The sequence below is a fragment of the Carcharhinus amblyrhynchos genome, chromosome 31 (assembly GCF_965287045.1).
Source record: "Carcharhinus amblyrhynchos chromosome 31, sCarAmb.v2.hapA, whole genome shotgun sequence".
In the NCBI taxonomy this organism is placed as follows: domain Eukaryota; kingdom Metazoa; phylum Chordata; class Chondrichthyes; order Carcharhiniformes; family Carcharhinidae; genus Carcharhinus; species Carcharhinus amblyrhynchos.
The window spans coordinates 9,505,984-9,521,535 of record NC_137354.1 but is presented as its reverse complement, the minus strand read 5'-3'; the positions used below and the strand labels follow the sequence as shown (position 1 = coordinate 9,521,535).

General features: G+C 43.4%; 1 protein-coding gene across 1 annotated transcript in view; it reads left to right on the top strand.

Moving 5' to 3' along the window:
• zcchc24 (zinc finger, CCHC domain containing 24) overlaps window positions 1-12,939 on the top strand; it is a 210,192-nt gene extending 197,253 nt beyond the window's left edge. Inside the window, exon 4 of the mRNA XM_080215675.1 lies at window positions 9,424-12,939. Within this exon, the coding sequence (XP_080071801.1) occupies window positions 9,424-9,537 (114 nt within the window). The 3' untranslated portion in view covers window positions 9,538-12,939. The remainder of the gene's footprint in view (window positions 1-9,423) is intronic.
• Window positions 12,940-15,552: the final 2,613 nt, after the last annotated feature.

The following is a 15,552-nucleotide window of genomic DNA, read 5'->3' as shown; positions in this document are numbered from 1 at the left end:
TCCAAGTTATGACCAGGGATTAAACTACAGGCACGCACAATCTACAGATAGTGTCTTCTGGGACTTACTGCTGGTTTGTTATTCAAATTAACTTGGTATATTGGAATCTGGAATGAAGTTCAAGGCCTTGTGTTGTGGTTTCAAAAGCTATGGAGACTGGGAACTGCAGAAGATAATAACAAACTCATCATTTATCTTGCTAAACCTGAGTCCCAGTGTTGTTGGACGATGTCCAAACCTATCCAACAACAACTGAAAAGTTGGAAATTGGATTCACCTGAACTCCAACTGCTGAAAAATGACTCTGCAGCTCAATATTTTCCTGATTTATTGTTGTCACATGTATTAACATACAGTGAAAAGTATTGTTTCTTGCGTGCTATACAGACAAAGCATACTGTTCATAGAGAAGGAAAGGAGAGAGTGCAGAATGAAATGTTGCAGCCTTGGCTAGGGTGTAGAGAAAGATCAACTTAATGCAAGGTAGGTCCTTTCAAAAGTCTGACAGCGGCAGGGAAGAAGCTGTTTTTGAGTTGGTTGGTACGTGACCTCAGACTTTTGTACCTTTTTCCCGAAAGAAAAAGGTGGAAGAGAGAATGTCGGGGGTGCGTGGGATCCTTGATTATGCTGGCTCCTTTTCCGAAGCAGCGGGAAGTGTAGACAGAGTCAGTGGATGGGAGGCTGGTTTGTGTGATGGATTGGGCCCAGCAGTAACCATGGTTACCGCACCACAATGTGGCTCGAGCTAAAATTGCATTTTCAGATTGGAGTGGTGCCACTTTTAAACGATTTTAAATTTCAGCCTTTCACCTGAGGCCTTCGAGTTATTTTAGTCAGCTTTTTAAAACCATTTGTCGAAGGAGGTTCAGCTAGTGAAGAAAGGGGTACATGGGTGGCACTGTTCACATTTGTCATCTGGGTAATGTTCCATTCCATAGCAGCCTTTCCACAAAGGGTCACAGAGTATCGTCAGTATTTTTTCACTGAGTTTTTTTTTACCTTTTGGTAGAGTCTTGGATCCACATCAAGGATTTTTGTTTTGCAAACTGATGACCGTCCACCAAGGGCTCCCCCCACCCCACCCCCAACACACACACACACACACACACACACACACACACACACACACACACACACACTGGGAGCCAGCAGGCTCCTCAACCACAGTCACCCTGCAGGCCTCACTGATCCCACACACTCACTGAAGTTGGACACACATGATGTCATGAACGTAGCCCAGTCCATCACACAAACCAGCCTCCCATCCATTGACTCTGTCTACACTTCCTGCTGCCTCAGCAAAGCAGCCAACATAACCAAGGACCCCCACGCATCCCGGACATTCTCTCTTCCACCTTCTCCCATTAGGAAAAGGATACAAAAGTCTCAGGTCACGTACCAGCTGACTCGAGAGCAGCTTCTTCCCTGCTGCTGTCAGACTTCTGAATGGACCTACCTTGCATTAAGTTGATCTTTCTCTACACCCTAGCTATGACCGTAACATTACATTCTGCACTCTCTTGTTTCCTTCTCTATGAACAGTATGTTTTGTCTGTATAGATTGCAAGAAATAATACTGTTCACTGTATACTAATACATGTGACAATAAATTAAATCAAAAAAGCAAGGGTTTCTGATTCGCAGACCAGAGTAGAAAGCCTGGCTTCTTTCCTCCATCCTAACCTAGGGTTAGGAAGAGTAATTATAGCACCCTTTTAACTATCGTGCCCTTCATGACCTTAGCACATCTCAGTGTTCCTCATGGACAGTGATGCACCTTTCTAAAGTGCAGCCATTAGAGTAATGACAGAATTGCAACATTCAATTTATGCACAGTGAATTCCCACAAGCAGCAATGTGATCAGATCAGATAATCCTGTTTTATTTTCAGTGAGGGCGGGGGGTGGAATATGTCCTCAGTTTAACATTTTAGCCAGTGGATGTGGTCTCTGACAGTGCAGCACTCCCACTGTACTGCACTGAAGTGTCAGCCTAGACTAAGTGACACAGTTCAGGATTGGGGCTGGAACCCACAATCATCTGACTCGAGTGGCGACCGTGCCCCACACTGCGCCGTGGTTGTGATGCTCCTTGGGTGCAGCCATTGAACTGGGAGACGTTTGCGGTCTCTGTGGTTTGAGTTATATGCAGGAGGATAATCCTCCAGGTCCGTCACTCCATGAGTGCGCCCCATTCTAACACCCAGGCCCGTGGCCTGAATGGCAGTCCATCGAGCAAAAGACTGACTGGCTTATTGCTCATAATAAAAGATTTCTGACTTCTGTTAAGACCAACACAATTTGTGATGGGTGAGAATGTACTTGTGATGGTTGCTAAAATGTGAATTTGAGACCTGTCAGGATGTTAAATAACACCTTAATTAAAGAGTTGTGTTAGAATCATAGAATCCTTACAGTGCAGAAGAAAACTGTTTGGTCCATCGAGTCCACACCACTGTCTGAAAGTGCATCTTACCCAGGCATTTACCATTGCCAACCCAGCTAACTTTTTCATCTTTTGGATGCTAAGGGACAATTTAGCATGGTCACTCCGCCTAACCTGCACATCTTTGGACTGTGGGAGAAAACCAGAGCACCCGGAGGAAACCCACGCAGACATGGGGAGAACATGCAGACTCCAAGCAGACAGTCTCCCGCAGCCAGAATTGAACCCGGGTCCCTGGCACGTGAGGCAACAGTGCTAACCCACTGTGCCGCTGGTAATTGAACCCGGGTCTCTGGTGTGTGAGGCAGCAGTGGTAACCACTGTGCCACCGTGCCGCCTTGAGTATTGAATGTGGGATATAAGTTTGCTTCCGACATTGCTAATTTTTTTCACAGTTAGATTGCAGAATTTGGAAGTGGCAGCGAGACCATCCATTGAACCTCCGTCTCAGTAATGGCAGTCACTGAGTTAACTTATCCAGACAGTTAGTTGTGCGCAAGCCAGTGGTTTTATATTTGGCACTTGAAATAATAATGACGGGGCTGACATTAAACAAAAATGGACAGGGAATTGAGTAGGGAAGTGTCGGTTGGATGGAATTACACAAATAGATGAGAGGAAGTGAGCTAAAAGACAGAGAGCATGTAAATTAGAGTAACAGACGCAGGATTTGCCCTTGAGCCTGGTGCTAGGCCAGCTCATTAAGTGGATCGAAGTTTTAAGACACTGATAAAGTGGGTTACTGGGGGCTGAAAAGAGTCCATTAAGATTGGATTGGCATCTGTGTTTATATTGGGCACAATCCAGCCCAATTTAGGGAGTATGTACAAGGCACCACTCCAAATGAAAGGGTCACTGGTAAACATGTTGCATTGATTTTCAGACAAGAGTACTGTGGATAAGTTGTCTTCTTTTGCACAAGATTGGAAGTTCTGGGCTGGAATTTTCTGACTGTTCACGCCAGTGGGATTTTCCCATCCTGCTGCTGTGCTTGTTGTCAAATTCTCTGTCTTTGCTGCGGGAGCGTGGTGTTAATGGGCAGTAAGATCAAGCTCTTTGTCTTCTTTCCCCGCTCACTGTACTGTGAAGGGATGTTTGCAGCTGGCAGTGCAATGATATGCTGAGAATCCTTCTCCTTCTGACAGTCCTTCTCTCCTGAAGGAGCTGCCCTCTGGCTGGGCCACTTTCCCAGACGGTTCGCCCTCTGGTATCTCAGTCATGTTGTTTTTTCACCTCTCTCATTGCTGAGCCAAACTCAACAACTCAAGGAAACTTCAGTCAAGGCCACTATGCTGCCTGGGTTTAGTCCTACTAACTATCCTGGCTTGAGATAATTCATACCTCTTTCACATGTGATTATCACTCTCGCCACACACAGTGTAAAGACTTGATTACCTGTAAGGACTCACATTCCTACCACTCTTCACATTCCAATCTATAATTATCTTGCAGTTGTGTCTTTGCCTATATATGCCATGTTTGTGAACTAACCTCTGCTCACCTGATGAAGGAGCAGTGCTCCGAAAGCTTGTGATTCCACATAAACCTGTTGGACTTTAACCTGGTGTTGTGGGACATATTATTGGAAATAGCGAGCCTTGTTGATCCGGCAGTGCGAATACTCTAGTAGCAAGCATTGAAAGAGCTAATTTTGCAAAATAAATCAAAGAAGTAGGGAGGTCTTGCTGCAGCTGTATAGGGCATTGGTGAGGCCGCAGCTGGAGTACTGTGTGCAGTTTTGGGCACCGCACCTGCGCAAGGATATTTTGGCCTTGGAGGGAGTGCAGAGGAGGTTTACTAGGCTGATACCGGAGTTGAGGGGATTGAGCTATGAGGAGAGGCTGAATAAACTAGGCTTGTACTCGTTAGAGTTTAGAAGAATGAGGGGAGATCTCATTGAGACGTATAAGATGATGAATGGGATGGATAGGATAGAGGTGGAGAGACTCTTCCCGCTCAAAAAAGACAGTAGGACTAGGGGGCACAGCCTCAAGATAAAGGGGAGGCAGTTTAGAACGGAGTTGAGGAGGAACTTCTTCACTCAGAGGGTGGTGAATCTCTGGAATTCTCTGCCCGTTGAAGTGGTGGAGGCTGCCTCGCTAAATATTTTTAAGAAGCAGGTTGATGGGTTCTTGATAAGAGAGGGGATTAAGGGTTATGGGGAGAGGGCGGGAAAGTGGAACTGAGCCACGACAGATCAGCCATGATCTTATTGAATGGCGGGGCAGGCTCGAAGGGCTAGATGGCCTACTCCTGCTCCTATTTCTTATGTTCTTATGTTCTTAAAAGGTTTAATAAAGAAACTTCATTACTCCACCACTAGGGCCACAAATGCTCTCCACGATTCCCATCTGCTTCCTATTTGTACTGGGTCAGCTGACCACCCCATCATGTTGCCATTGGTTACATTGTTGGTCAGCTGACCCTCACAAAATGTTATCATTGGTTACACAATAACAAGCCCAACTCCTCAAAGTGCTGGAAGTGCCATCAATATGAACACTCGCAAATCTCATTGATTTGATTTATTATTGTCACATGTATTGGGACACAGTGAAAAGCATTGTTTCTTGCGCACTATGCAGACAAAGCATGCTGTTCACAGAGAAGGAAAGGAGAGGGTCCAGAATGTAGTGCTACGGTCATAGCTAGAGTGTAGATAAATATCAACTTAGAGAGTTTATTGCCAGAATTCTACCATCCTGCCCAACACGGGAATTGGAGGGGGTGGACAGGGGAAAGTACTGTTGACCTTGGATGGGATTTTCCAGTTTCAGGTGAAGCGAGGCTGTAAAATCCTGCCCGTTAGAGTTGTAAAAGCATAGAACGAGAGTAAAAGAATTGGAGGGTATGGTGGGGACAGGTTGCAAGAAGTCACCACACTCCTGCACCACCTTGAATATATTATAGAGTTTCATAGAGGTTTACAGCATGGAAACAGGCCCTTCGACCCAACTTGTCCATGCCGCTCCATTTTTTTAAACCCCTAAACTAATCCCAATTGGCCCATATCCCTCTATACCAATGTAACTGTCTAAACACTTTTTAAAAGACAAAATTGTACCCATCTCTACTACTACCTCTGACAGCTTGTACCAGACACTCACCACCCTCTGTGAGAAAAAATTGCCCCTCTGGACCCTTTTGTATCTCTCCCCTCTCACCCTAAACCTATGCTCTCCAGTTTTAGACTCCCCTATCATTGGGGATATCTCGCTGATCTACCCCTCTCATTATTTTACAGACCTCTATAAAATCACTGCTCAGCCTTCTGCATGCCGGAGAAAAAAGTCCCAGTCTGACAGCCTCTCCTTATAACTCAAACTTTCCTTCTTAACTATTCATTGACTTGTCTCCATAGCCTTCTGTGGTAGAGAATTCCACAAGTTCATCACCCTCTGAGTTGTTGTTTCTCACACAAAATTGGACTATGTACCAGTTAATGAGAACCAGCGTATTGCATTATGAAGTGCAGACTGTAGTGGTGCTGGTAAAGTTGTGTCTCTTTTAAGATCTAACTGCCGCTGAGTAAACTCTGGGTGAGGTCAGTCAGAGCTTAATTGCTGCGTGGTGAGCATTGTTGCTGATTGGTTCTTGTACTTTTCCAGCTGCAGTCAATGACCACATTTTTGCATCTGGAGCAAAGTGTGATATTTGGCACGCACCATGTTCCCACTTTGACAGATGCATGTTAGATGCAAGATGTACAGATGTGAGTATAATGAAGGATGCAGTTACGTAATATTGCTCTGCACCCTTTTATTGCAGCAGACCATAAGAGAGCTTGTATTGGCCGTGCTACATGGTCATGAGACCACTCTGATTGCAACATTAGGTGTAACGTGAAATGAAAATCAACAATAGACAGATCCAAATGTCAACATAATTGATGATAAAATCATCTGTTGTACTTAAAAACACTAAAACATCTGGCCTTCCAGGCAAAGTGAAATCTTATTCTGGGAATACTGCTGTGTGGAGCGGCAGTAGATGATTCATCGCAGGCCTTCACCACGCATCTGTTATAATTTTGACATTGAAGTTGTTCTGTGAAAGTTGTGGTTGAATTACTCATCAAGCGGAAAATAAATTGTGCTTTTTTTTTAATCAGCGCAGATAAATTTCCTAAAACTAAAAGGATTTGTCATGTAAATAGATCATAAAAGGCAAATCATTTTCTGGAACTGTTTCTGAAGATGCTTCCTCCTCCAAACTATTGTCACAACTGCAAGTATCCTGTTCCCCAAAGGCTGTTCATCATCTACAAAACACAAGTCAGGAGTGTGTTGGAATTCTGTCCTGGATGGCTCCATAAGCCAGCTATCCTCCTATCCTGGAATTATATGGCACTTCCTTCACTGTTGCTGGGTCAAAATCCAACCTCCACCTTAACAGTGCTATGGGTGCATCTACATCATATGGATGGTTCACCACCACCTTCTCGGGCAGTTAGGGATGAAAAATAAGTGGGTGGCATGGTGGCACAATGGTTGGCACTGCTGCCTCACAGCGCCAGGGATCCAGGTTCAATTCCAACCTCGGGTCATTGCCTGTATGAAATTTGCACATTTTTCTCCACGTCTGCGTGGGTTTCCTCCAGGTACTCCAGTTTCCTCCCACACTCCAAAGATGTGCAGGTCAGATTGATTGGCCATGCTAAAATTGATCCTAGTGTCAGGGGATTAGCAGGGTAAATATGTGGGGTTGTGGGAATAGGGCCTGGGTGGGATTGTGGTCGGTGCAGATTCAATGGAACGAATGGCCGCCTTCTGCACTGTAGGGATTCTATGAAATGCTGGTCTATCCAGTGACACTCAGATCCAGGAATAAATGAAGAAAGCAATATCCAGATTCAATTTTTTGAGTTCACTTGTGATGTTTTAATTTTTCATGAATATGCAGGCCCACATGGCTATAGGAGTTGAACTGTGTGGACATCTGCCCACTGGTCAGTTTACAAGTACAGGACAATGGACACTTCATAACTAGTGACTGATTGAACGCGGATCGGGAAAGGATACCTAAGAATTAGACAATTGATTGGCCTGGCTTTAACTCTCCTCTATATTCACTCATGTCAATATAATTCTCCACCCTATGTCTCTAAAGTACTACTAGTGGCTGTATAGTATTTAGTAGAGATATAGAAGTAGGCGTACACTGCACTACCAAAAGTTACACGTTTGAGCAAAGTAAGTTCTGTCAGTTAGGTGGATTGGCCATGCTAAATTACCCCTTTGTGTCCAAAGATATATAGGTTAGATGGATTAGCCATGGTAAATTGCCCCTTAGCGTCCAAAGATGTGTAGGTTAGATGGATTAGCTGTGAAAAATGTATGGGGTCACAGAGATAAGGTAGGGGAAGAGTACCTGGGTAAAATAATTTGTCAGAGTTGGTGTAAATTCGATAGGCTGACTGGTCTTTTCTGCACTGTATGGATTCTATACTATGATTCAGTATGTGATCTGACGCATTTTAAGGTAAGTTTGCTAATGCCTTGCTTGGGGCTGAGGAATCTATCCAGCCTATTCTGCTACTAAGCAAGACTTGCCACTGGAAGTGAGGACATTTAATGTTACCCTTACATTTTATAGCAATTAGAATAATGGCTGATACAGGTACAAAGCCCATTAATCAATCTTTAAGGCTTTACATAGAATTTGCAACACAGCAATAGGTTTTCCAGCCCAATTGTCCCTACTGGTGTTTATTCTTAACTCGACCCTTCTTCTACTTGACTTCATCTAACCCTATCAGCTTCTGCTTATATTGTTTCCTCCATCATATTATCTACCTTGCCCTTAAATATATCAAATGACTGTTTGATACCATGGCAAAGTTAAACCCTGGTGGATGAATGGACCTGAGCAACATGGCAAAATTAGATGGACTGAATGGACTCTTTCTTCCTCCTCCTTACGTATGTTCACCAGAGAGTGGCAAATGTGTGGGAATTCACTACCACAGAGAGTAGCTGAGGCCAAAATGTTGTGTGATTTCAAGAAGAAATTAGCTATAGCTCTTGGGGCTAAAGGGATCAAGGAATGTAGGGGGAAGGCAGGATTAGAGTATTGAATTTGATGATCAGCCATGATCAAAATGAACGGCGGAGCAGGCACGAAGGGCCAAATGGCCTCCTCCTGCTTCAATTTCCTATGTTGGTATGAAAAGAATGACTTATCCTGTAAACTAAAATCCTTTCTAGATCGACAAGATATACCTTTATGAAAATAATCTCAAAAAGTGGCATGGTTTAAGGAGTGAGGGGCAAGGTTTAAAGGAGATGTACGAGGCAAGTTTTTTTACATTGAGGGCGGTGGGTGCCTAGAACTCACTGCTGTGGGAGGTAACGGAAGCAGATACGATAGTGATTTTTAAGGGGTGTCTTGACAAATAAATGAATAGGATTGGAATAGAGGGATATGGTCCCAGAAAGGTAGGGGGTTTTAGTTCAGCTGTGTAGTGTGATTGGTGCAGGCTTGGAGGGCCAAAGGGCCTGTTCCTCTGCTGTAATTTTCTTTGTTCTTTGTCCTTATAGAGTCAAAGAGGTTTACAGCATGGAAACAGCCCTTCAGCCCAACTTGTCCATGCTGCCCTTTTTTATAAAACCCCAAAGCTAGTCCCAATTGCCCACATTTGGCCCATATCCCTCTATACCTATTGTACCCATGTAACTGTCTAAATGCTTTTTAAAAGACAAAATTGTACCCGCCTCTACTACTATCTCTGGCAGTTTGTTCCAGACACTCGCCACCCTCTGTGAAAAAGTTGTTCCCCTCAGGACACTTTTGTATCTCTCCCCTCTCACCTTAAACCTATGCCCCCTAGTTTTAGACTCCCCTATCTTAGGGAAAAGACGTTGGCTGCCTAGCTGATCCACGCCGCATTCTTTGATGACGAGCGGTATAGCCTGTTTTAGTTTTGAGGATTATTGTTTTTTTTTAAACTTGCATCTTTTCCTTCCTTTCTTTTCCCAGAGACCCTTGGAGAAACCTGATGGACTGGACGTGTCAGATCAGAGCAAAGAACACCCTCAGCATCTGTGCGAGAAGTGCAAAGTTCTGGGCTATTACTGTCGCCGGGTGCAGTGAGTGGCGCTGAAGACCTCGCAGCCACCGCCATCACTAACCCTACCCGCCCATACGCCTCCCTCTCCCAACACTGCTTACGAGTCCTCCGACCACACATCCCGTCGAAAGATCAAGTTCGCCAAAATGTGGCTCAAAGACAGAAAGCAAAAAGGGGCCTTAAATTGGCAGAATGTGACTCTTTCCTCCGAATGTGCATATTTCCAGGTTGTATTTATAGTATTAACTACCAGAATCAGTATTAGCAATAACAATTTAAAGTGGCACCTTAAATGGGGTGTCTTGCCTACTCTTTGTTTACAGAGACTTTGTACCAGGAGCCAGTGCGAGGGGGGAGAAGAAACTGGGCTTCAAAGGCTGATATTTTAAACCAAACCCCTTCTGTGCCAATACTAATCCATAAGCCGATCGTACAAGTGAATTGTCACATCGTGGCTTGAGAACTTTGACCCCCCCCTTAGCTCTTTGTGTCAAGAAAACTGGCAAGCATCAGTATTAGAATAGCATGCAGTAAAATATGGTTGTTGGCAAGTGAAGACTGACAAATATGTGTCTGGTATTGTGGAGAATCAAGAGTAGGCTGAATAGGGAAAGAGTCGTGGTTAACTCTTGGGGTACTGAATAATATGTTTGAACAGTACAGCACATTATCACAACTCCCTGGGCATCCCATAAAGTAACAATATGATACTGTGAATTTCTGTAAGAACTTTTAAATCCTGAAGATAATTTTTATCATTGAACACTAGTGCCTCCTTAATTCATGCCATTAACTTATCTTTGGAGTTCAATTTTTAAATGCTATTTTATTGCCCCGTCATTTCAAAAATAAATGTTTCTTTTTCCATGTTTTGGCTGTCCTTCCCTCCCCACGTTTCGTCCAAGCTCGCATCTGCTCTTCCCCATTGTTGCTCTGGGGACTGGCTGCTAAGTGGTTCAAGACTGCAACCTGGAGGGAGAGCCTCCCTCGCTCATCTTCCACAATACCTGACCTTTGTTTAAATACCTCTCCCCTGACCATGTTTGGAGTGAGTGAGCGAGTGAGGGGAGGAGAGGGAGTCAGAAGCATCTCGTATTGTACCACAGTACGTACGTTCATCACAGAAGTGTACTGCCACTTCCCCAGGTCTGTCTCACCAAGCGACAAAGGTACTTGGAGAAGGAGGGGAGAACGAGTATGGTATCCGTTGCACGCTCGTTCTCCCCCTCTTCCCCAAAGTATCGCACTGTTCCCAGGTGTGTGTGAGCATGTTGCAACCCAGTGTGATGATAACCCTCAAACCGTGACTTAGGGAGAATGGCGTCACAGTGGTGAGCAGTGCCACCTCACAGTACCAGGGATCCAGGTTCGTTTCCCAGCTTGCGTCACCATCTGTGTAGAGTATGCACATTCTCCCCATGTCTGCATGGGTTTCCTCCGGATGCTCCGGTTTCAACCAACAGTCCCAAAGACATGCTGGCTAGGTGCATTGGCCGTGCTAAATTCTCCCTCAGTGTACCCAAACAGGCACCAGAGTGTGGCGACTAGGGGATTTTCACAATAACTTCATTGCAGTGTTAATATAAGCCTAGTTGTGACAGTAATAAATAAACTAAGAAACACGTAGACCCTCCTAACCCAAGATCTTTGACGTAATAAAAGAGCAATGAATCATCGTCACAAGCATCATTTTCTGCTCTTGTCTCCAATGAGGAATAAATACCAAGTTATTAGATTTTCTAAAAGTTTTGAGACAGGTTTCAGGTCTTGCATATAAATTTCTGTGTCACACTTGTTAGTGTATGAAAAATAAGCCCATTCATGAAAAGCCATCAATCTTTAAGTTGCTTGAAAAAGGTACAACAACTCCACCTTGGGACCTTTAAAGGGACACACCAAGATTTCGCATAAATGCACATTATCAGCAGGCCAGCACTGAAGGCTGGATTTCATAGTCAGTGCCAGATGAATGGTACTTGCTGTGCCTTGCACTTTCCCACAGACTTTTGGAAGATTTTTGTATCTGAGCTTGTAGCTAGGAATCCAGGTCAGCCCCCTACCCTCCACAGGGAATGTGAGACCTGTACAAACAAGGCAAGTAATAGCTATCTCCTTAAGCAGTCAAATAGTCTTTAATTAAAGTGCACGGAATCTGAACAAGGCATTATTAATTAGAATATTTACTTCGATATCCAATCATGTGTAGAAAGCAAAACAGAGTGAAGGAATGAAAAATGGGATGAAGAGAAAGATAAAAGGGACAGAAAGAAAGTTTAAAAAAAATTTTAAAACTTTTTAAGAACTCCTAATAATTGTTAATATTTGAAGGAATGATATACTCCACACGTGTAAATGTTGATTTTTCAGTGCCAGACATGTTGTTTTCCTGTAATTAAGGCTTGCTGCGCTCTTGAAAAATTACTTACATTTGAATGGGCAAGTTGCAACTTTCACTGGTGCATTTTGTGTGCATCTCATGCACAACTGTAGACATTTCAGCCCTTCCATGTGTTTGAAAGGCGAGTCTCATCGTGAGGTCCCAGTATAGCGTAGTTCCCAGTGGAGCAGGACAACTCAGACAGATTTTCAGGTTTAATTCTGTGTGTGTGTGGCCCCTGGAATTTGCTGACCAATTTCATCTTTAATAATAACAGGTGAACAATGATGGGTCACCCATCCTGTACTTTGTGTAGAATCCGGGCCATTGTGTTGTACATGGATTGATATTCCTGTGCGTGGCTCACCACTCACATCAAAGTGAACCGAACTACAGAGGAAATAGGATCACGGAGCACCACCTCTTCCTTGTTTCATTTAAACATTTTTAAACAAAAATTGAACTCCTCAGATAAATTTTAATTGGAATAAAAGGCCTTTTTTTTTCCTTCATGCAATGTGCCATTACTTCAGTGTGCCAGGAACTGTGATCTCTTTGCACTGTCTTGATGCCTTACTGAGACGAACAGTTGCCTTAAAAGTTTCCTACATTAAGCCATTAATAAGATATAAAGTGGAAACTGTCAGGGATATAAAATAACACTAGAACTTCACAGTAAGTCAGTCAACATCTGTAAAGGGGAAGAACAGGGTAATCGAATATTTTGGGTCTACTTTTTCACCTTTCCAGTCCCCCAGCCCACCTTTTTATTCTCTGCTCTTAACATGCTCTTAATCTTTCAGACCAGTGCTAATCAAAGACTCTTTTTGCAGATATGCCTGTCGTGCATATCGAGCATTCACTGTTCCTCCCACTGCAGACACTACTCATTCTTTTAGATAAAGAACACATATTTATTGGGTGATGGTTGTGGAGTCAGAAGCTTAATTTTGTCAGTTATTCCCAACCCCATCTCCTTGGGGCCCAGCAGCATTCGTTCACTTTTCTGGGTGATCGAGTGAGGCATGAGCACCCCCCCCCCCCCCCGCCCCCCTCACCTCATGGCACCCTTGAGTGAGTTTTCAGTTGATGAGGGAGAGGGATTGCGTTAACCAGCTACCTGTAGGGAGATGCCCAGCCTTTGAGCCTTGTTGCTGCCACACAAACCAACACTACGATTGAGAACTCAGCCACTCGGAGCCGACCACAGCATGTCCCGTCACGGTGGTGTTTCAGCTACTGATGCAAACGGTTAAAACTATTCTCGTGTACGATACTCGGGCATATCTGCAATCAACGAGATGGTGATGAGGCGGACCAGATGGTGGTTAACAGAGATTGATTTGTTATTGATTTGCATCTTTACTGTTGCTAACTGGACTTTAAATGGAATATTTTTCTCACATGCGTGTGCACATGTACACAAGCGTGCTCTCACAGTCAGTCAGTCATGAAGCAATATCGTGCGTACATGCAGAAGCCCATGATAACCTCCACCACCTCCCAACTCTGCCTCTCTCCTCCCTCAAGATGGGGGCAGCAGGGTGGGGCAATGTTATCGGTCAGTGTAAGGTACGGAATGATACAAAGCACAGCTACCGCCCACAGCCCCTGAAACCCAGTGCCTGTTCGACCTCAACATCAAGCCACACTTTCTTCCTTCTGTAGAGAGATTATCGCAGTGACAAATGATAAGTGGCACAGTGGTTAGCACCACTGCCTCACAGCGCCGGGGACCCGGGTTCGATTCCCGGCTTGGGTCACTGTCTGTGTGGAGTTTGCACATCCTCCCGCGTGTCTGTGAGTTTCCTTCGGGTGCTCCAGTTTCCTCCCACAGTCTGAAAGACGTGCCGGTTAGGGGCATTGACCCAAACAGGTGCCGGAGTGTGGTGACTTCATTGCAATGTTAATATAAGCCTAACTTGTGACTGATAAATAAACTTTAACTATTCATTTTAACTTTAAGTGATGAACCATGGCCCAGAGGAGCAAGATCAAATAACTACCTGATTTGCAGGCACTTTATTCTTGGTCGCGACTGCGAGACAGACTGCACACACTAAAAGGTGCTTGTGGCAGAGCTCGGGAGATTGGAGTCCTACTGTCCCCCTCCCACACACTTCCTTCTGACAGAACTATTAACTCAGTACCCGAAGGGTTAACCTAGACTGACGTGCCAGGAAACTGACAGGAAACTTATACGCTAAGTATGTGAGTATGGAAATGAGGTTCTTAAGGGACAATCATGAAAATGAAGAGTGTGGAGTTTTTAGCTTTTTTTTGGATATATTTACCCATATATGATGTATTCTGAATTTTGCTTGCAGATGTATTTATCTTAAGTATTACTGACTATATAGTCCTTTTGTTTGGATTTTTATACTGTGTGTGTATTTTGGAAACCTTCTAGATGTTAAAAATTTTAATGTTAACAAATATTTCTTATGAAGCCAAGGTCCTATCTCTCCAAGTTCCTGTTTATCTTTGCAGTAACCTTTTTTGTATATATTCAGGGGGCATGAATTTTAGGTTCCGGTTCTTTTTGGGGATTTTCTTTTTCTTAAAATAATGTGGATTTTTTTTTTAAAGAAAGGATTTTTTTTCAGAAGACCTTTTCTACTAAATTACTAACACAACTGAGAGTTTTCTTGAATATCTTACAAACCAAGGTTATAGCCAAAAGAAAATATTATTTATCAGAGAAAATTCTCTTTTTCTGCAGGTCCTTTTATCTGTATAAAGTATGCAACCAGAGTAATCTGACTAGGAAGGTAAATAATGATGTTCAAAACAGATGATTATTGTATGAAAGTTGGTACATAATTCTTGGGGGGAAGAAAAAAATGAACCCTTACAATTCTTGAAGCCATATATAAAATCGGGATGAAAATATTATCAGTATTAATTAACCTGCATTTATTCCAGCGTTTAAACTAATTCTAGATTTATTCTATTAATACATTACAGTTTATATATGTGTATTTTGGAAAATAGCTGCCATCTAAGCTAGCAGTCCTGTATTAGATTGTTCAGAAAATAACAAGCAACTATTGTACATCTGTTACCAGGAAGACAAAGATTACTGTTATGTAGAGGAATGTGCATATTAATGTTACGAAAACGCGACCATTTATTTGATTGCTATCTTATAGGCAGAGACAAATTGGATGTTTTGTAAGCAAAACACTTCGTGCTAACGGAAGATATGAAACACACTTTTTTTGTTGTAAAAGGAAGACTCATGAGGAGTAATTTTAGATATTTAACTGGTAGATGGAAATCCACCACTGTGCAACTATGAAACTGTGAGTTAGTCTCGTACGCCTGGTCTACCAGTGTGCAGAAGAATCCTGTGCCGCCAAACTGGCAAACAACGGACGCTGTAAATGCCCTTTTAGCTTCAGTTGTTTTGGCAGCAACTTTATCTGTGGGAGCGACACAGGCTCAAGTTGGAGAAAGCGTACAGGCGTGCGACTATATCATTTGAACATGTGATAGCGTAGACCATGCATGTACATTGCTAGGGCAGATATACGAGAGCATTTAAACTTTTTATTATAGCCTTACTGCAAGAGTTAGAAGTTTTTAAATGCCGAGGGAGTTTGCAGAAAAAAAAACGTACTTGAACTTAACTTGCTGAAGGATCCTTTAGGAATTAAGA